Raw genomic sequence first — 20,947 nt, 5'->3', positions numbered from 1 at the left:
AACCTTGCATTTCTGTGCTTTGGCATGGTGCAAAATATCCTGATAATGCCTTGCATTTGCTGGTCTCACATCTTGAAGCTTGGCTGTGGGCAACAACAAGGCTTCTAGAGTTTTCTTAGGATTTCCTTGGTCAACTGCTTCATTAATGTGGCCAATTGCAATGATTCCTATGAAACAGAAAAGTTATTAAGGATGAACTTATCAAAGAAAGATGCAACTTAGCTGATATCAGGTACAAACAAAGCAGTAAAACAAAGAACAGAAAAAATCACATAACAAGAAGCAGAGGCAGCAACAGCAGCTGACTTAAAAATTGGTTTTGCTCTAAGATTCACTTGAAGCTATTATGTTGTACGGTTTTCCTTCCTGCCACAATTATTGATTTACCTGAATCTTCATAAAAATCAAAATTATCCTTGACAAAAAAAGGAAAACAGATTTCCCTACTTTCTGGGCAGAAGCATCTACATGAAGCTTAAGTAAAGATCAGGTCTCACATCTATTTATATTCACCAACATATTGGCTCACAGTACTGAAAGACTTATATTCAAGTAGTTTAAGACCAGCTTACTTGAAACTCTGATTTGAACAAATACCTACATACTGCACTCCTAGCTACAGCATTACATAACAGCTTAACCTCCTTTCTTGTAATTTCACCTTAAACAGCCAATCTTATAATGTTGACCGGTGGCACTCAGTACTTCAGTCAGTAAGTAACAAGATGGAATGTATTTAGCAAAACCTTAACTCATTTTCTTCAAACTTGTCTCAGCAGTTTAAAATCAGTTTTGTCCTGCCCCTAAACAGTGTTGAAATGTGCTGTTTGTGGTTGCTAAAACCACCCCAAAAAGACATCAGCCAAGGGCTTCCCCATCACCTGCGAGGGATGACATCTCTGCTGGCAGTGGATTGTCTCTCAACAAGTCACTCCCAGACCCACCACAACCCACCTGCTGGCATCTCAGATACACATCATCATAAGGCTTGGGGAATGATCAATTTTTCTAAGGTGGTCCCAAAGAGAGACCATGTAGACATAGGACTTGCTTATGGAAACAGATCTCTGTTCTTCCTCTGCTCTCTGACCCAAATAACCATCCCCAGGCAGAGGTCAATGTCACTGAAACCAAGTGCAGCTATTTTAGTACTAAGACCTACACTGCTAATGCAAGACCACCTTTCTTAAGGTCTGTTCCAAGTCCTAGTGAGTGCAGCGGTTCAGACAGAAAAGTACTCTGTCAGTCAAACAGCTCAGCACACCACCCTGCCAGAAGGTACACTTTGCAAGCAAATGGATCCATGACAACCACTTGACTAGATTTAGGAAGTAATAATCCAGTTTCAATAAGTCTGTAATATGAAGTTTCTCTTACCAGTATGAAACATTAGCACTAATGGGAGTATGGGAAGGGCACAAACAGCCTGTTTCTTACAGAGGTTCTCAAAACTGCACTCCAGACTGCCTCTGAAATAGCAAGCAGTCTAAAAGCCATCCTCTCATTTCCTTGCTCGCAAATTTGGCATAACTTTATAGCCTCAAATTTCTGAACAAGGCCATTCAGTACATTAACTCATATACCAAAGACCAATTTATGACCTCTGCGGGCAACGTAGAGGAAGAACTACTTACTTTCATTTTCTTCTTGAATTTGCATATTAACCATGTCAATGCAGTTCTGAATATCATTCCAGCTTAAATAATCTTGGCCTTGAGATGAAGCCTCTGACTTAATAGACAATAGTGTATCAGCATAACTATAAGAAGATATAAAATACATAAGTGTATTTCATGTATAAGAGAAACTGCCATAAAGCATTAGTCAGATGTATCATCCGTCATTTAGTGACTAGTATTTTTTCAAATGAATGAATTTCAGACAAACTCAGCTCTTGGTAGGAATCATGCAGACATGCGAACTGCCTGTTTTACACATGCATTTCAGGATCTGAAAAAAATCACCCTATACACTAATTCAGAACACTTTTCTTGGCAATATGGGATGATAACAATATGCACACTGGACCTACAATTTGCTGTACAGTGCAGCAGATAAATGTGGGAGAAACTATGGTCAGCTTCTTGCTTTAGAAAACTATGGTTGACTTCTTGAACTCAAAGACCAGAATTTCAGACCCAGCATCAGGTTGTAGTACCTCCTGCTACCTCCATACCCCCTCCACATGGAAGATGATGGGCCATGGGCAGAAAAAGGGATTAAAAAAAAAAATCATGCTTCTGTTGCCACAACTCAAGGTCCTCCAACCACAGTCTTTGTAGCCCATGTCTACTCTTCTTAGAAGGATCACAGGTCAAGATGAGCTGGAAACCTTCACATTAGTGTTAAGATATGTGTACACAAGTTAAATAATTTTCATATTCCTGAATCAAGCGTACAACTGCCACACTATGTCAGATCAAGTACGTGTCTATTTTCATCAGACGAGGAATGAATGGTTGCCAGAAAAAAATAAATAGGAGAGATTCATCATTTCCTAATCTGATTTGTCCTTCAATCACCCAGTAGCCTGCATTTAAGAGTTTCCCGAGCTGGAGGCTACGTATCACTTTAATAGTTGCAAACAAGGCTGTGCTCTTTTAATTTAGCTACTCTTATTTGAAGTCTTATATATTATTGAGAAGTGAGTCTCACTAGGTGTTTTGTGAGATGACGATCCTTTATATAAATTTTAAGCTTTATATTTGATAGGTTCTGATCTTTTCTTCATTCAACTCTCATAAGAAAATAAAAACTAGAGTTATTAGAAGCTAGCAACTGATTCTGTTAACCTTCCTCACACCGTGCACACTTTTGGAAACCTCTGACATATTTCTCCTAAATTCTCTCTTCTAGGAAACACCTTCCTAACAAGTTAATCTCTTCTGATAAAAGCCATTGAACAGCATCTACCTCAATGAACTTTTTCTAGCTCTCCTGTATTCTTCCTGGTATTGTGCAACTCAAAGTTTCCTGTGATATTCAACATATGGTTGGCAGGGCAGGTTAACATAAAGGCGTAATGAAATTTTATTTTATTGTTGAGCCTGACTGATTCCTAATGTTTCATCTGTATTGACTGGCACCTTAATCTTAGGACTGGGTCACTAACATCAGCCAAAAATGCTGCATTTGGGACACTCTGGGGTCCATTTCTGCATATTTATAATGTTACTTCTCTTTCCCACAAGCACTACCTCACATTAGCAAAGTGTCAGATTACTTTTGCTCCATCTTAGGTCATTCTTCTTCCTCTAACCAAAACACTGGCCTCTTATTCCTAATCTGACTGCCTTCCTTCCAGCTTTCAGACACTGAGGAAGGGCTGCTCTCAGATTCATGTCCCCTGACAACCTGATCAAGATCTTCAGCTGCTGCTGCCCCTTTTGCCTTCTACTGCCTTCCAGAAGCACATATAGGCTTCCACCACCCTGGCCAAGTGAAGACTGTAGTGTAATGTTGAACATACATGTGTGCCACAGCATTGCACTCAGCTTGTTAGCAAGCAGGACTGTGCTATATTTTTCAGACCTTTGCAATTCTGTAGCAAGAAAGGGCTCAGCCATGGTTTAAGGAACTTCCTGGATGTTTAGGTATTAAACACTGTTTCATTTTGAAGATCATCTTTCAGAATTGCAGACTGGTTAGTGATTAACAGTGTCCAGCTACAGTTGGTTCATGTTTTAGTGTCTGCAAAAATTCTTGTCAGATCTTAATGTTTGCTTCCCGAGGATATTTTCCATGCACCTCACACATCTGTAGCCTCCAAACCTCTGAGGTTGTGTGATTGTTTATATTTAGATACACAACTAGTTCATCAATTGTTATATTATCCCTTATTAATTTAAAACACAGATCTTTCAGCACTTTCAACTTCGTAGCCACAACATAGGACAGCCCACCCAGTAAAATGCCTACTTATTTTTTTGCAGAGTTTGCCAAGTCTCAGCCAGACAAGACAAAATAAACCTTTACCGTTGAAAGTTTTCCTCTTCCAGATTATTGAAGCCAATGCATGGGTTTCTGAGATGATTCTTTATCGTTAGGGTGTCCTTATTTTCCAAGGCCTGGTTTAGCAACACAACAGCTGACAACATTTCTACTGCAATAGACAGTTCATCATGTGCCAGGTAATTCTGTAGGACAATAATGCACTGCAGTCAGGAAGCTAAATAAGCAGTGTAACAAATTTGAGTTACACAGTCTAGATACCATCAAGGAGATGGACTTGATTTAAAAAGCCTGGAAAGTCTCCTAGTTACAGGCATGCCAGATTGACACAACATAGTGATGGAGCTTACTGGGTTTGCTATATGTCCCATTTATTCAGCCTTTCCTTCTTTTGTTCCACAGTCCCATCTCTTCTGGTCTTAGTCATAGCAATACAGTAAAGTATTGCTTTTGAATACAGTATAGTATTGCTTTTCAATACAGTATATAAACCAGAGTTAGTCCTCATTTGGAGCATGCAACAATTAAAAAATTATTTGTAGCAACACAAGAGCTCAGCCAGATTGAAGTGTGTCAAGTTCTGCAATTCAATATTGTCTATTCAACTGAAACCATTCATGCAATATAACAACATGGAAAGAGAATTATGTCTGATTTTACACAACAACATGCTATGTTTGTGCTCTTTCATGGTTTGACTGCATAACACCAATGAGCAGGTTGTAAGCTTTTCACTCTTACCACAGCATTCTGTTGTTGGAGGTTGAACAGCTCAGTCTGATAGACAGCAGCAGCAAATGAGTGAACAACAGGCAGCTGTGCCTCAGGTTTCATCAGTGCAACCAGTGTTTTACTAGGATCACAGTTACGAATTGCAGTATTGATATTGTCAACCGCTATAAGTTCTAAAGAACAGTAGGGAAAAAAGCTTATTAATTTTCATATGCCATTTGTTCTTCATGCTATGTGGATGACAATTATATTATTCCAAAGAATGTAATTTGCTGTCATAAGAGAAAAAAAGTATTTCTGTGAAATATTTCAAGACAACTGCTGAATGTTGTGAAAACAGTGTCTGTTCAAAGGTATGCAGGAAATAATTGACTGGAGGACTTTAAAGTTTCTGGACTTTTAAAATGAGACATTGCTTATTGTCCCTTTAACACAAAACGAGGAACTGACCCCATCCTAGAAAGACCTAACTTCTCCTGGGTTTGTTTGCACCAGGTATTAGTAGGTATGTCAGCTCCAGCACCTCAGTCTTGCTTCACCCCAAATACTCCCTGCCCTCTGCACCATGTTTCCTCCCTCACCTCCTTCTTTTGGCAGGACCTAATCGAGCTAGGCAAAACAATCCTGTCCTGCAACACCAACAAAATTATTACTGTAGATTTCAGGAGACCTGGTAGAAATCATCCAAATATGCTGGAGGGTGGGAATTTTCTGCCAGAAAAGCAGTAGCTGAACCAATGGAAAACCACATGCTATGGTTTCTAGAACTTTCTCTGCATGTCAACACCTGCTCATTTGTCTGCCAGTGTGGAAGATCAGTCCTCACAAGCACTGCCGTATAGAAATTAATCCCTTTGCTACAGAGCTCAGATTTTCATTTAAACAAACCACAACAGAGGCATATGACAAGTGTGAGTGTAACCCTTTTTGGTACCTGAACAACTTGCCTGTTTTGCTTTTTGCTGAACTGACTTCATTACAGGTTTGAAGCCCAGCAGAAAAATGCTGAAAACCACTTCCCACATGGGCAGCTGCAGAAGTGTTATGACACTTCTCAGCTTAGTCAGTGCCACCATAATTGCACACCTGGAGGAGCCATCTCTGAAGAAATCCAGGCCAGGACACACCCAGGAACATGCTGTACAAGAGACCACTCTGGTCTTGCAGAAAGGGAAGTAACCTTTAAGGTTAGAGCTCATGTGGCCAAGTAAAGAATAGCAATTATGCAAACACCTTTTCCATCAATAATCCCTATTTCCTCCACCTTATCATATGGCTTTTCTGTGTACTATTATCCAGGGAACACTTTTAGTCACCACTGAGTGCTCAAATTTGTATAAGACTTCTTGTACAGCAGACACCATCCACAGTTCATGTACGCAGCAACACTCAGAACTTACATAACAGAAAGACTTTGAAAACCTTTTGAAGTACACAGGCCCACCTAAAACAGCTCCTCACCTCACATTTCAATTGCTTTGGAGTCAAGTCATATGGGGCTATGTTGTCCCTTGAAAGCTATTCCTGAGGTTAGAAAAAGGAAAGGCTCTCACAGCTAGAGTGTGCATGCATTTTTAGAGGAAAGAGCAAAGAGGAAAAGAGTCAAGGTCCACAAATGTACTAGACTAGTTCTGCAACCAATAACCAAGCTACTGATTTCTTATTCTGAAACTGAACAACACACTGTGTTGCTCACAGTCCCATAACAAAACCCACTAATCGTAAGAACTAAGTTTCTCTCCAGATTGCTGTTAATGCTTTTCACACATCACATTTTCATCTTCCTTTCCTTTACCCAGAGGTAACTCTTTCAGAGGAAGTACTCCTCAACATGGCTAACTAATCTGAAAAAGGCAAACATATAAGGGATCAAGTTAAACTTATCTTCTGGCTTAAACTGACCTCATGGTACAGCCTTTAGGCACATTACAAGAGCAATCAGCCTGCATTCAAAGCATTGGAAACAGTACCAGAGACAAAACAGCCATTAAGCCATGCCAGACGCAGCATGAAATGACAGCAGACTAACCAAAGGTTAACTTCCTAGCAAAGAAGTTTCCAGTCAAAAGCAGCAATAAATGCACTGCAAATTTAGATCCCCCTTAACTATATTTTTTATGAACTGTAACTTGTGTCATGTGGTATTCTTAGCAGAATAGGTTAGATTTAGATACATGTGTCTAAAAGTGAGAATAATTTCCCTCTGTGATGTGATTGCAAAATATTCTTCCATGTGATCATTCTATTTTAATTCTGCAAGTGTGGTCATCACTTCCAAGTGAGGATTAATACTGCACTGATAAATATTTGTTCAAGTCACCAAGCCATTCGCTGTCTTCAGTTTTAGCCAATGTGTTTATCAGTGGCACAAATTAGTCTCAGGAAAAAGTGTTACCTATCTCAGATAAGAGTAGACCCAATGCAGCACAGATTGGTGACTTGGCAATTGTGACACTGAGACAAACAATTGCCAGAATAAAATGCAACACATATGGTTTCAGTTTGAGAAACCTTGTTTATGTGCAAGAAATGGTGGACTCAATTAATCAGCTTAACATAATTAAATGGTGATGGTAAAAAAAAAAAGAGTATTACTCACTAAGTTTGTGAGCCTCAGCTTCAGCATTGGCAACACTAACTTCTTTCTGTATTTCATTTTTGTCGAGCATATTTGGAATCCCTGCTATCTAACAGATCAGAAAAACAAGATTGAATTATGGTTTTAAGTTTGATAGGAGAAAGGGATAAAGCCCAATGATGATACACTAGGACTATACTATCATCTGTGTATCAAATACAATGGCACAGTAAACACAGCATTAATACTTTCCTGTGATTTTCACTGTACCTATATATTTTCTCCTTAAAAGCCAATTGTCACTTTAATTTGCTGTTAGTGATTCAATATTACCTTTATTTGTGCTCAAATTATAATTAATTTTGAAAACGAAGTTATATTCATGTTATATCTCAAATTTTCTTCTTCTATCTTAGTAATGACTTATAAGGGCACCATGCTCTTTAGAGCAAATGCAGTTTTTTGGTGTTGATCAGTACATCAATTATTCTGAAATCTTCATAAAACTTTTCATAAGTGATGTTGAAGACAGAGAAGATATAATTTCTCTCTGGATTAAAATCAACTAAAAAAGTGCAAACTGACACATAGTACCTGCTCCATTCAATTACCTGTATTTTCTGTTCTTTAGAATCACACAATTGCAATAGGTACCATGAGGAATTTTGCGGCAGAACTTGAAGTAGGCTCAGAGCAGGACGGTTCAAACCTGCCATCAGCGCCAGTTCATCTTGCCGGTCAATAGCCTTATTCACTTGGACTAAAGCTATGTGAACTGAAATGAAAACAACGCCTATAAACAGCAAATAAGGTTTTTATGCGGGGAAAAAAAAGTCCATTGCTGTCAGCATCTCACTTTTTGTAAAAGCCAGCTAGGGTGGCAGTCTTTATCTAGCAGAAAATTACCTCTTTCAAGTCCAGTCCTACAAAGGAAGTCTCTGGATCTGTGGGAGCCTATGTGGGAGCAGTTCAGCCACAGCTAAGTGGAAGCTTATGAATGAATTTTGGCTTTATATAGAAGAGGGGGTCAAAATTTACAGTATTCTGCACACAAAGGGAACATAAGGAAACAGAGCAGGCAATAAATGATTTGATTCTGAACGGAGGAATCCTTACAGCAAAAAACACAGACATTAGCCTCCCTCTCCCGAAAGATTAGTAGAGAAGGAGTAGCATGAAAAAACAGTTGTAGACATATATTAGCTACTTGTGCGTATTTTGTAAGTTTCCATAGAAATATTTTGTTTGTTCAGGTGGATTCAAGTTGTGTTCAGCTGGACTCTGGGAGATCACATGTTGTGTGCATACTTCCATAAGGATCCAGAATGGCTTACTGTTTATCTTATTGATATTGCCTTGAATCTCAGCTTGTGTCAGCAGCTCCTCATAGACATCTCTCTCTTCATCAGAGATTGTGCCATTCTAAGAAAACAAAAAATTGTTGCTAGTACACACAAAACAATTTGCAGAGAGAAAAGCTATTAGCAGGTGTCATTAAAACTGCATCAACTAAAATATTTGCTGGACGTATTTCTAAAGGAATTTGTTGACCACATGAACTAAAGAAATTAGCACCTTGTAATAACTGGCCAAGCAATTTGGCTGAGCAATGTTTTGGTTCCTGTAAAATAGCCATGCAAATATATGGTAGCATTTTTAACTACAGAAATCATTAGCTCTCACATAAAAGAACAAAGTAAATAATTTCACACTAAAGGTCTGTGGCAGAGGTTATATTTTATATTCAAAAAGGGGTATCATTCTTTTTACAACTTTTTAAACAGTAAATTTGTTTTTTCTGAAGCAGTTGATGGTGGAAAAACAGTCCTTTTTAGTTTTAAGTCTTCTGGTATTTTTAGCCTTTGGGCAAAGTTAAGCTACACCATGCTCAGAGTAAACGTATTCTTATAAAATTGTCTATCAGCTTGTTACATTACCATTCTTTCTCTTATTTAGCGTGAATTTTTTTTCCTAATTGTATTGATTTTAAAAATTAAGTGAATTTTTAAAACAGTAATGCTACCACATGTGAAGAAACATGAAGGAACATGTGTACTAGGAGTGCTAATAAAACACCACTACCTTGAGTCTTGCATTTGATTCTTTTTTCCTTTTAGCTTCAAAGAGTTCGTTCTGGTAGTCCTGTGCCAGTTCCTCATCCACGTTGAGCAACATTGCATTTGGATTCCTCAGAGTTGCAATGGTTTGCTCAGCTACTCCTCTCTCAACAGCTTCATTAATTGCTATTACTGCTGCATGCACTGAAATTTAAAGCACAGATCTGAATTTCAGGAAGCAAAACCACCAAAACTCTCACTGTTTCTTCTGATTTATTTGAAATGAGTGTTTAATTTGTGTTCAACAATTTACAGATTCCCATTCAAGCATCCCCCTCCATGTTTCCTCTAGACTGCAGCACTCTATGTTTACTCAAATTACAAAAATTGCTGTCTGTCCCATGTTCACTCTTCTCCCAACCAGGGGTTAATATTTTACTGACAGAAAATAAAAAATTAGTTATATTTTATTATTCAAGTCCTATTTTATTTAGAAGGCAATTACATGCATGAATTGAAAGCACTTTTGGTACCTTAAAGCTGCTTTGTGTTTGTAAAGATAAAAGACATAAAAGTATTGTCTAAACTCAGTGTATCTGAAAGATGCTACACAAGAACAAGGAAATTTAAACTCCATTAGACTTGTTCTCCGGAAGAACACAGTTAAGACGCCTCAGACAGGGTGCAGCCCCACATATCACATCTAAGTGTGCCTGGGAAGAACTGGTTCTTTGAACATGAGGATCTCCATGAACAACTGCGGCGCCTGAGAGACCATAATGTGACGGTCCCCCCATCTGTCATCTACAAAGCCACAGGACATCAAAACCTCAAATGGAGGCAAAGAACATCCAGTGGGCTTTGCAGGGTAATCAGAATTTATTACCCAGGAAAAGAGGAAAAAGTGCCATAGGACTCACTACGGACATTGATCAGCTTAAGTGTTAAATCTTTCCTTCGAGGAAACAAGAAAACTTCAACTATTAAACAAACGTTTGACTCCCAAGAATTTAAGAGTCAGAAAAATTCTCATGTTTTTTCACACACTAAATTTGGGTGAGTGTGCAAATTCAAAACGACTTGCAGATGAATTAGGTGTAGAGTAGTGGCTAACACACCCTTCCCAGTTGTTTTCTGCACACATATGGCCCTAAGATCAGTTGAGATGAAGGACTTGCGCTGGAGCTACACTTTATTTGGATCCTCATACTACAAACAGACACCAATGGCTGACTGGTGGCACATTAATCTCAAAGATTTTACGGACTTTACTGTAGAAAGTGTAATTCTTGATAAATGTATATCCTGATCATATCCCGAAGGAGGAACACCACAGCTGCCTCTTTATCACCACAGCAGCTTGTCTAGGATTTGCTTTCATGGCACCTAAGAGATGTATGTGTGAAGGAGAACACAACAGCCATGTTTTTTATTTTATCAGTACTTGCTACCTGGCCCTGCATGGTTCTGATAAAGTGGAGAAAAGTGGTAAAAACCTTTTCTTTGGATTAAGTTTAACTGAGGGACTAAATATCTGAGTTTAGAGACTTTAAGTTTATGAAAGAAATGAAAGATGCTTCAGATCTGAGGTTTTAGGAAAACAAAGGAGTGTACAAATTTAGGAGAGTAAGACAGGAGAGCAGATCACTGAAACTTCAGCAGGGGCAAATGAAGCATGAAGTGAAGATATACATCCTCAGAGATGGCAGCTACTGGAACAACTTGCATAGTTTTGTTGGATAATCTTAGCACTAAGTTCAAGCCAGGAAGTTGTTCTTAAATGATTTCACTCTAGATCAGTTCAGCACAGTATCAGATGGGAAATAAAAGCAGCTGGCATGGTGGAGGAGATACAAGCAGAGATACACACTGGTTCATTTGTCATTAAACTTTGTGAAAAGGGAAAGTTAACACTGGATATTAGGAAAAGATTCTTCATTGAGAGGATGGTCAGTCACTGGAACAGGTTCCCCACGCAAGTGGTCACAGCACCAAACCCACCAAGGTTCAAGAAGCATCTGGACAATGCTCTTAGCTATATGGTTTAGTTTTAGGTAATCCTATGAGAATCAAGGAGTTGGACTCAGTTATCCCATATAGGTCCCTTCCAACTTGAGTCATTCTATGATTCTGTGTACACCCATATCAGCTTCAAGGGGCTAAGAGAACACTGTCCTTCTTAGAAGACATATCACCCCAACACACTCATATAACAAAACACATAGGAAGGACGTAATTTCTTCCACAGTGATGCAAGAGGCATCACTGACCTAACTGGAGCTAGCAAAAAGTAGTCAAAAGATAGGTTCAAGATTAGGACAGAAGTGAACAGGTAGGTGTGAACCCACCTGCCAAGAGAAACAGTGATATTAGACTGAAAGAGCAGGCTAGAAGCATGGAATAACAGAGGGGTTTTGCTTGTGGAATAAGCTGTCTGCAAAAGCACTTAAGCTTACTCTTTGCACATTGATTTCTACTGTTGCTGGCAGCAAAGTAGGAGTCATCAGCAGTTGTTTCACTTCATATCTCCTTTTGCATACTCCATTTAGGAAGAAGGATGGCAGAGCCCTTCCTCTGGCAGGGTCTCTGTATCCTACCTCTCTAATGTTTGAGGATTCCCATAGCAGATGTTTCCTGTTCTGAGGCAGAGCATGTTATCTATAGCACAATCCCTGCCCAGAGGGACAGAACCAGCATCAGGAAACCCTGTCTTTAAGACCGAAAACACTTCAGAAGTTAAAGGAAATCCTCAACACTGTAATAAGGCTTTCAGAGAAGGACATTCCAGCCTTTTCATCTTCAGAATGAAGATCCCTGTAAAAGTGTTTTGTAGTCATTAAATCTCTGAAAATCTGCTGAAAAAAGGGAAAAAAAAAAAAAAAAGAAGAAGACAAACTACCCCCACTTCCAAAAGGAGCGTTTTAATAGCTAGCTTTGGAGAAGCATGCACATATTAAGCAGGTTTCAAAATATACAACACAGACAACATGAATCAACATCAGGTGTGTTTTTAATTAAGTTCTGGAAATTTCCTCACACTAAGAAACATCATGACTCAGCTTGTTTGAATTATGCTACTTTGTAAGGTTTAACAAAGTTGCAATGTAACATACTAAAGCCAACCATTTTGTTGTTTGGTTTGCCCTTCTGAAGAAGGCTAGAATCTTGAATAAAATAACTAGAGCTCAAATGTCAATGTAAGCGAACATCCTCGATATCATATAATTGAAACTGAACCAAATTTTTTTTTAATATATTGCTTTATTCTACCAAAAAAAAAAAAGTTAAATAGAGAAAATCACCCAGATTTACAGATGAGTAGGCATGGGCAGCAAAAAAATAATTTAAATTTGTTTTTTAGTGGAAGCTGATCAAGATAGACTCAGAAGGACCATAACTGTTCAGTTCCCTTAAAAAGGCAAAGCTTATTCCAGATGCATCAGCAGGACGTACCCCCCAGCAGAGTTCTACCATGCTATGGGTCACACAGCAGTGGTCAGACAGATTGAAAGCTGTCCATGAAGGCAAACTCCACATATACACCACGGTATATGAGAGAGCTGTCTGTCTGGAACAGTGACTTGTCCTCACAGCAACCCGTTTGGGTGTTCTAGGAAAACAGAAAAAGGCTCTCCCACCCAACCTCTCCCCCACCAAAAAAAAAGAAAAAAAGGAGCCACAGAGAAGACAGTATGTTCCCATGGCCCATTATACATTGTACCCGTATGGTGCAGATGCATGCACAGACCCCAATTCATTTTTCTAGAGGAGCACTAGCTACCAAAACATTAAACCCATCCAAATTAATCTGAGAAATCTTTGCTTCTGGTGCATTTCCTATGGTTCAATGGAGATACTAAAAAACACAGACTGAAAAATTGCAAGAGGTCTTGCAACAGTGAAGCAACATGATAGTCAGTGAAAACCTGCTTGCTTTTCTTTATAGTTATTAAGTGGCAAAGTCGGTGAATTAAAACAGAGAAAATATTTTAATAGCATTCTGTCAAGTATTCAGTAGAGAACACAAGAAGATCCACACTTACATGCAGCTTCATCCACTGATAATTCACTGGCCAGAATCCCACCAATTTTACTGAAAGATGGCATCTGTATACCATACTTCTCTAGCTCCTTTCGCATGTTGCTGATTTCTTCCTCTATTTACACACACACAAAAAAGAAGTATTAACAGAACAGAAGCTTAAGAGTTTCATTATGTATCACCATACCTACAAACATGGGTGTTTGGCCAGAGCTTCTAATTAATTTTCCTCCCCATTTTGAAGGAATCTGAGATATGACAAGTATTCCCTGCAAACTTCCTCCCTTCAGTCCTTCAGAGTCTCACATTCATTAAAAATAGCAGCCTCCCATGTGTTTGGAACAATGTTGTCAGAAGAGAAATAATAGAAAATATGTACAGTGTTAGCAGATTTACAGGGTGGAAACAACATCTAACTGATGATTAGAAAAGCAGTTTTTTACCTGTGAAGTCTACTTTTCCCAGAAGGTCCTGGATCTGTGGAGCTAATCCGAGTTTGAAGAGATATAAACTGCAAAGAAGAAAAAAAGAATTTAAAGTGTATGTGGTTGAGGTGTTTGCTTTTCTGTACAAGAGAAAATCACTTCTGTTAAACTTGTCATTTAAACCTTGACTTTCATAAGCCAATACAGAATAAATTATCTACAATTTTCTTTATGCTGTATTTTTAAGTCTTACAGAAAGAGAAATATTTTCTATTTCCGAGCAGCATCTCTAAGAGAGAGGCACTGCCAGTGTATCTCAGATCATAGGGGATGTGTAAACAAGTAAAAACCCTTAGTGACAGATAGTTAAAGAAATGCAAAAGCTAGTATTGGGGGAAAAAAATCAAAATGTGAATGTACTTTAGTACACCTTATAACTTTGGACTTATGTGCTGTTTTGACTTATTTAAGGCATTTCTCCAAATAGATTGTTTCCCACCTTTCTTTTAACTTACGCACCCCAACTTCATTCATTGCAAATGTGTATTTTGGTTTAGGATTTTGATATCTAGAAGTTCCCTTTTGTGTTTTGCTGTAGAGGGTTTTTTTGCTATTAGCAAATTATGGGATGAGATTTCAAAACAAGTATTTGTAGCTGCTCAGAGCACACAGAATCAGCATTTATCTTCCATGCTACCATAGCTACTCCTCTGCTCTGTCACAATCTGAATGAACACAACAACAGATCTCATGTAGGCTGACACTCTTTTGCAGCCACTCAAAATCATTGCCACTGCCATTGTCTCCTTTCTAAGCTGTCTGAAATGCAAGTTAGCTATTGCAGGAGAAAACCTCCCGTGACTACAGTAACGAGCCAGGTTCCTCTGTTACCCTGATCTGCCTTCTAGTCTTTCTTGGTAGAAAGAGATTTTGCTCTAAGTTTGAGACAGGGACACAATCCTGGCTGAAGCACTGGGGATCAAACAAACAGTTATGGAGATCAGTGGCACCACAGGGCTGTGCTGGTTCTTTTTTTGGGTCACCAAAATAAAAAGACAGAGGAAGAAAGAGTGTTATGAACATTAGAGAATATTTTTTTTTTTTGCTGTTCAGCACTTCCAGGAGTATATTGAGCCAGGTGTGATACTTCCTATGCTCCTTTGTTATGGGTGAACTTATTGACCACCAGATGGTGCTGAAAATGCGCTTTGAGTCTTGCAGGGAACACGAAGATACTTCTGCTCTGTTTTAAGGTATAATTTCACTTGAAACAGCTTGCTTGCTTAATGCTTTTATAGTGTAAGTCGAACCTCAGGGAACCACAGAGTCAAAAGCAGGAGACGTTGTAGTTAAGGAAGCTGGATATGAGGCATCAGAAACAAGGGGGGAAACAAAGGGGAAAGAACAGTCCCCAGGTGAAACTCCCTCCAGTATGAAGCATCGCCCACACAGAACTGCAGCTCATATCAGGCAGAGATTCCTGGGTCTTGTTTTATGCTTAGCTCATGTATAATATGCCGTAAAAAATAGATCTGAAAATAGTGTGCTTTTTCTTTTAAAGCATGCTTGTCATTCTACTATTTCCTAGGAAAACAATGAAGTTGTCCAGCTTCAGAGGGACAGTTTGTCTAGGATGCAGTGATCTGCTTGCAAAGATAATTTGAAAACTGAATTTTTCAAGAAAAAAATATCCCTAAGCACTGCTATTTATGAACAAGAATCACTGTTAGCACCTTTATTTAAATGAAGCTGTTCTTAACTGTATTTAGTCCCAGAACAAATCCAAATCATCTTTCACAAGAAAAAAATGGTGCAAGAAATGAAACCCATTCCTTCATATTTTTGAAGTCAGGCTTCCAGGATTAATGTTTCAACAAAAGAAAAGCAAGAAGTAATTATATTTAACAGGAGTCTAGAAACTGTTTGCTAAGTCACTCCTTCCTGACCAGAGCAATGCTGTATTTGACAGCACAGGTTGTCCCATGTGCTGTAAGTGCAATGGTCTTTATTTTAGACTTGAAACATGGCATATGTTAAAAATATATTTAAACCACCATGCTTAGTGTCATTGTCTATCTTCAGGCCCTCTAGCAGCTCAAAGATCATCAAAACATCAAATTACCGATGGCTTTCCCTGCAAAATGCTATTATTTCAGATGTGAAATACACTTTTTGGATGGAACTTCTTGCTCCTGTTACCTACAGCTAAGGGCTATTTCATGCCTCTTAAAGGGGCAGTTATAAATGGTCTTATCAATTTCAAACACTTAAGTTATGCACGCTGACTGCACATAAAAGAATTCAGGGAGGAAAAATCTGAACTAAAGATGGCTTCAGGATTTTCAAGAATGAGAAGAAGAAAATACCTTGTTTTAAATTTACATAGTTTTGTTGGAAATGTTGCTTCAGAGTAATGACTTCATAGCAACTAAGAAAGAAGACAAAGTAGATCAACCCCCCACCTCTCTGAGAGAGTGCTCTATATTTCCAAATTATGAGCCTTTGAAAATTTAGCATGTGCTGCAAGTTGCATCAGAATTTAACATTTAAACTCAATGGTGATTCTTTAGGTAGTGGTCACAGGCACCTATGCTACCACTGCAAAGGTGAAAACCCTGCTTGCAATTGCTGTTTCTCAATGCTGGGTTGTAGGACCCTGAGAACCACAGGGACATGGACTGGGTCAGCAACAAGGGTCAGCAAACCATGTACTGATTCCCTGGAGAGGGTGCTGTGGCAATCTCAGAAAGTAAAGAAGATAGGGTACATGGCATGAAGCTGGGAATACAGACACCAGCAGATTGGTACTTTAAACATCAGCAGAAGGGGAACAGAACTAGACTCCTACAGCTCAGCATTCCTCTAATGCCAACCCAACTAAGAACACTGCTGGCCAAGCCAAGTTCCTTGTCCTTAATTCTGTTGTTTCCCAGACAGCTTTCAATGTAGTCTATGCACCATTCAATACTGACATTAGAGTTTGATTTAAAAGACTCCAGTGAAGGATTTACAGCATGCATTGTAGAAAAAGTTACGGAATAAGTCAAACATAATCATTGTTTCTTCTATTATTAAGTGTCATATCATATGCAGGCACATGGGCCTACAATCTCATGGGAAAGCATCATAAGTGAAAGTATTGCAGGCCTATTCAGTGTGGCATGACACATTTGATATTAAGTCCTTTTCTAAAATAATAGCACTAAAATAAAAAAAAAAAAAGTACAGAGTTAGAGCTTTGTGTTGATATACAGCAAGGAAAAGTAACATAAACAAGACAGTTGGAAGTGAAAGCTTAGAGAGAACACAGACTTATTCTGATACTGGGATAAATCCTGGGGCATGTCAAGATGAAGAAAGGAAAACTTCTACCGAAAGTCAACCCATATAAAACTCAGTTCAAGATAAAAGATTTACTGTCATTTCAAAGATTGTATGGATTCCTCCATATATGAGGAAGCAACATTGGAAAAACTAAATGTGTTATTCCACCTCCTGCAAAAACTTTGAGCTGGCCCATAACGTGACTGGAGGGACACATAGCCCACTGTGTCAGCCTGAGCTGGTTAACATTATAGCCCTGTGCATCCTCTTTAGGAAATCACTTCAAGCTTACACAAGGCACTCGCTGTCAAAACAGACTACACTACCAAGTTATAGGCAAGAACTACCCTCAAATAGTCCTGGTGACACTGCCCTGTTAACATTACACCAGGTATAATAACTTCAAGGGTCAAGACTTGAAAAAAAAATACCGGGCTATCAGATTAAGTGCTATTTATTGACAGTGTGTGCATATCCCAGAGTAGAAGAGGGGGGCACATAATTTCAAGGATTAGCCCTAAAAAGGTTTCAATAAAGCATGTATTGAATAGCTTCTGACTGATAGCCCTAGAGCAGCTGATGTGCCTTTGAACACTGTTACAAAAATAGAGGAGAGTTTGAGGTGTAAGTTAATTCTTTTCTCTGAAAGCTTAGTTGCAAGAAAGTAATGAAGGAAAAGGCCTCCACACACAGGAAATGAGCTAGGAGAGCCACAAGAGGGTGGAGCTGTCTACCAACACCACTGTCCTTCCCACCAGGAACAGCAAAGGGCAGATATTTTTGTGCTAAACATAAAAAAAATCCTTAAGACAGGACATAAAAAATTTTTAAGCTCTATTTTCAGTGGTGTGGTCAAAGCCTCCCTGACTTTACTTTCAAAATTGAGGTGCTTAGAATTTTGAAATCTTGGAAAATGTTAATTTTTATGTGAATTACCTCAGAATATGGTAATTATTTACTTCACTTTTGGGACAGAAACATGTCAGTTCATCATAATTTTCACTCTGATCAGCACATCTGCACCATGGTTATACTAAGATTTTGCTAAGTTTCTGTTCATTTATTTGATTTCTGTTGCAGTATGTGTTTTGAAATTCCATGTGCACTTTGAGGTGTACTAGTGAAAAAAAGGTGTCTGTACTAAATTCAATAGTCCTTATTTTCTATTTTGAAAATACTTTGGCCAATAGTCCTGACAAAGTTGAAGTTTTGTCTCCAAATTAATGAACTTGTAAATTCTGACAGATTTTGACATACTGGTTACCCTAAAGCCATTTGCAGACTTACACTCCCAGCTTTGGCAGCTACTATAACTTTTATTTGCATCACCAATTACCTTAGAGCATGAATGCAGTATATCATCCTAGGGATGTTTTTCCTGTCGTAGACATCTGTAGTCTCTGGATAAAAGATCTAAAAAGCAAAGAGCGCACAGTCAAATAAGAAGACTTGTTACTGAGCAGAAAAGTTTCCTCTGCTTAACCATACCTTAAACTTAGAGAATTTCAGCTGTTACTTCTATACAGTTATAAATCAAGTCTCTTCTGATCTTATTTTAACTTTATTAGTAGTTTTCATAAGGAAGAACTTAATAAAGCATAAAACCTACTTAATGAGAGGGGAAAAAAGAAAGATAAGCAGACAGCATTTCGACAAGATTTTTAGAAAAGGTCCTTTGGCATAAGCTCAGCCAGTAGAGCTTGTCCTCCTACAGACACCCAAAACCTGGAATACTGTTACAAGTTGCAAAGCCTCATTGAAAACCAAACTTATCAAGTATGGTTTAAAAGTGCGTGATTCTAATTGCCAGCACCCCGAATTTTGTGAATACATCATTTACAAAGATATTTAGAGAGAGGCAAGAATTTAGCCAAGAAGTCACATCATAAGTTCCAATTCTGGTTCTACCACTAATTTGTTCCTGGCCTTGGTCCCAGTTGCTAAACACTGTTTCTCCACAAAAATATAATAAAAGAGTTAGTTAACTGTGAGAGTTGGCAGCATGCTTCCAATACAGGCCAAGCACGTGGGGCTGCACTGTCCCATGGTTAATAGGACAAGACTGAGTAAGACAGGAGCACAGTGCCCTCTTTTGCTCAAAACAGCTTTGTGAGGGAGAATTGGGAAAGCTTTTGGCTATGACCATCCTCTGCAACAGAAACATAATCTGTCAGAGGAGGGATGGCAGGGTGGATCCCTGCTGCACACAGGACACAAGGACTAAACTAAGGGGAAAAAAACCCCTCACCTGGGAAAGGCAGGACCCCTCTCATCTCTATGGCATTTTTGATGGCAGCCATGGATGCCCTTTTCTGCATATGGGCACCTGCACTGAATTTGCCCACAGTGGCTGGCCATTAGTCCATGTAGCTCTTCTAAAGGCTGCCTGAGCATCTCAGCTGTGCCCAACTGCGGTGCATCAGGCAGCACCGTGGCTGCCATCACTCAGGTACCCTGAGGCAGCCGCAGGGCAACCTGGGCAACAAAGTGCTCACCTCAGGCTATGTGTGGGTGCCAAAATGTCCAAACAAGCAGCATAGGTCTTTCCGCACAGCCCTTCCTTAAAGGATTTTCATCCAAAATAGACTCACTGGTGCCCAGAAACAGCAGCAGAGGGGGGAGATGACAAGTGAAGACCCGCAAGGAGGAAGATAAATATAAGAGGTGACCCAAGAAAGCAGTTGGTGGAAGGAGAGCAGCAGCACAGTCACGCAGATGCACTGGAAGGTGCAAGAGCAGTCTGGAAACAGGGTAGAGGCAGAGAAACTGGGATGTACATTAAGAGGAAGAGGCAGCAAGAGACACGATGCGAAGAGGTAACCTGAAGGAAGCAAATATTTAAATTTTCTGTTTTAAACCACATTCCTTTCAGGCCCGCACAGAGACTGCACTAGCAATAAGACTTAGTTAAAACACTACTAGTGTCCCATTTGTCCTCACACAGGGGAAGCACCCTGAGCATTTCCATGCACAGCATTCATCCACAGCAGCCTCAGCCCACACATGTTGGCAGCAGCAACACAGAACTGACACTCCCACTGCTTTAGACATTACCTTCTTTTCAGAGTTGTTTTCAGAATTACCTCTTCCCTGTAGACTTACAGTAAGGAACTGTTTACGTTCAAGTAGAAGAAAGGGGGTCTTAGTGAGCCAGTGACTTGAGCCACTTTTTATCCTAAAATTTGAAGGCTTACCTTAGGCAGACCAATGGACTCCATTGCTCTTAACCACTGCACAGTGTTGTCAGTGTGCCGAAAATGAAGGCCAGATCTCTATTAAAAAAATAGAAGAAGATTATAAAAATCACATTAGGTAAAAAAACTCTAGTTATTGATCCTCCTGTTGTTTCCCAGTTTTAGATCCTGAAGCTAAATTCAAGGAATTTTCTCTTATTTGAACCTGGAGACCAAAGTGTAACAGCCTCAATCCTGCTAATGAAGCATCCTAACACATCAACAGCCCCATGCCGAGTCCAGCTCTTTCTTTCATGTTATGTAAGCCAGATTTGTACCCATCAGGGTGGACCAGGATTGAAGTGGAAATTTGTACAGTCCTTCAGCAGTTGTTTGAGCTTCAGGAGTAGAGGCTGGATGTCAAATACCAGGAACCAAAATGTGGTAACACTGATCAGGCACTGTTGTGAAGGAGAACAGATAACATGGTCTTAGTCAATCTTCAGTTCTGCATGAGTACCTGACCCTCCCTACAGCCTATTCAAGCAGCGTAAGAGCAAAGTGGGAGAGTATATATAATTTTTTTTTAATTAATGTTATTTTTTATGGTAAAGCAAGAAAAGAAACCTGAAGTCTGGTTTTGGAGATTTTCAAGAGAAGAATTT

At 39.2% G+C, this 20,947-nt stretch overlaps 1 protein-coding gene across 10 annotated transcripts in view; it reads right to left on the bottom strand.

Moving 5' to 3' along the window:
- The window catches only part of IQGAP2 (IQ motif containing GTPase activating protein 2), a 125,465-nt gene that overhangs the window by 40,886 nt on the left and 63,632 nt on the right, over positions 1 to 20,947 (bottom strand). For 2 of the 10 annotated variants that reach the window (XM_051788130.1, XM_051788132.1), the window contains 12 exons: positions 20,304 to 20,381; positions 18,446 to 18,522; positions 13,804 to 13,871; positions 13,362 to 13,475; positions 9,341 to 9,522; positions 8,596 to 8,683; positions 7,873 to 8,036; positions 7,283 to 7,370; positions 4,693 to 4,856; positions 3,976 to 4,136; positions 1,635 to 1,759; positions 4 to 167 (listed from right to left, as the gene is read on the bottom strand). In XM_051788130.1, coding sequence (XP_051644090.1) covers positions 4 to 167; positions 1,635 to 1,759; positions 3,976 to 4,136; positions 4,693 to 4,856; positions 7,283 to 7,370; positions 7,873 to 8,036; positions 8,596 to 8,683; positions 9,341 to 9,522; positions 13,362 to 13,475; positions 13,804 to 13,871; positions 18,446 to 18,522; positions 20,304 to 20,381 — 1,473 coding nt within the window. The remainder of the gene's footprint in view (positions 1 to 3; positions 168 to 1,634; positions 1,760 to 3,975; positions 4,137 to 4,692; positions 4,857 to 7,282; positions 7,371 to 7,872; positions 8,037 to 8,595; positions 8,684 to 9,340; positions 9,523 to 13,361; positions 13,476 to 13,803; positions 13,872 to 18,445; positions 18,523 to 20,303; positions 20,382 to 20,947) is intronic. The other 8 variants (XM_051788131.1, XM_051788133.1, XM_051788135.1 and 5 more) reach the window with 6 other exon arrangements.

Source organism: Manacus candei, unplaced genomic scaffold (genome assembly GCF_025592945.1).
Source record: "Manacus candei isolate 608988 ecotype Guabito, Panama unplaced genomic scaffold, ASM2559294v1 h1tg000024l, whole genome shotgun sequence".
NCBI classification, from domain to species: Eukaryota; Metazoa; Chordata; class Aves; order Passeriformes; family Pipridae; genus Manacus; species Manacus candei.
The sequence above is the reverse complement of the archived record's forward strand: the minus strand, read 5'-3'. Positions and strand labels throughout refer to the sequence as shown.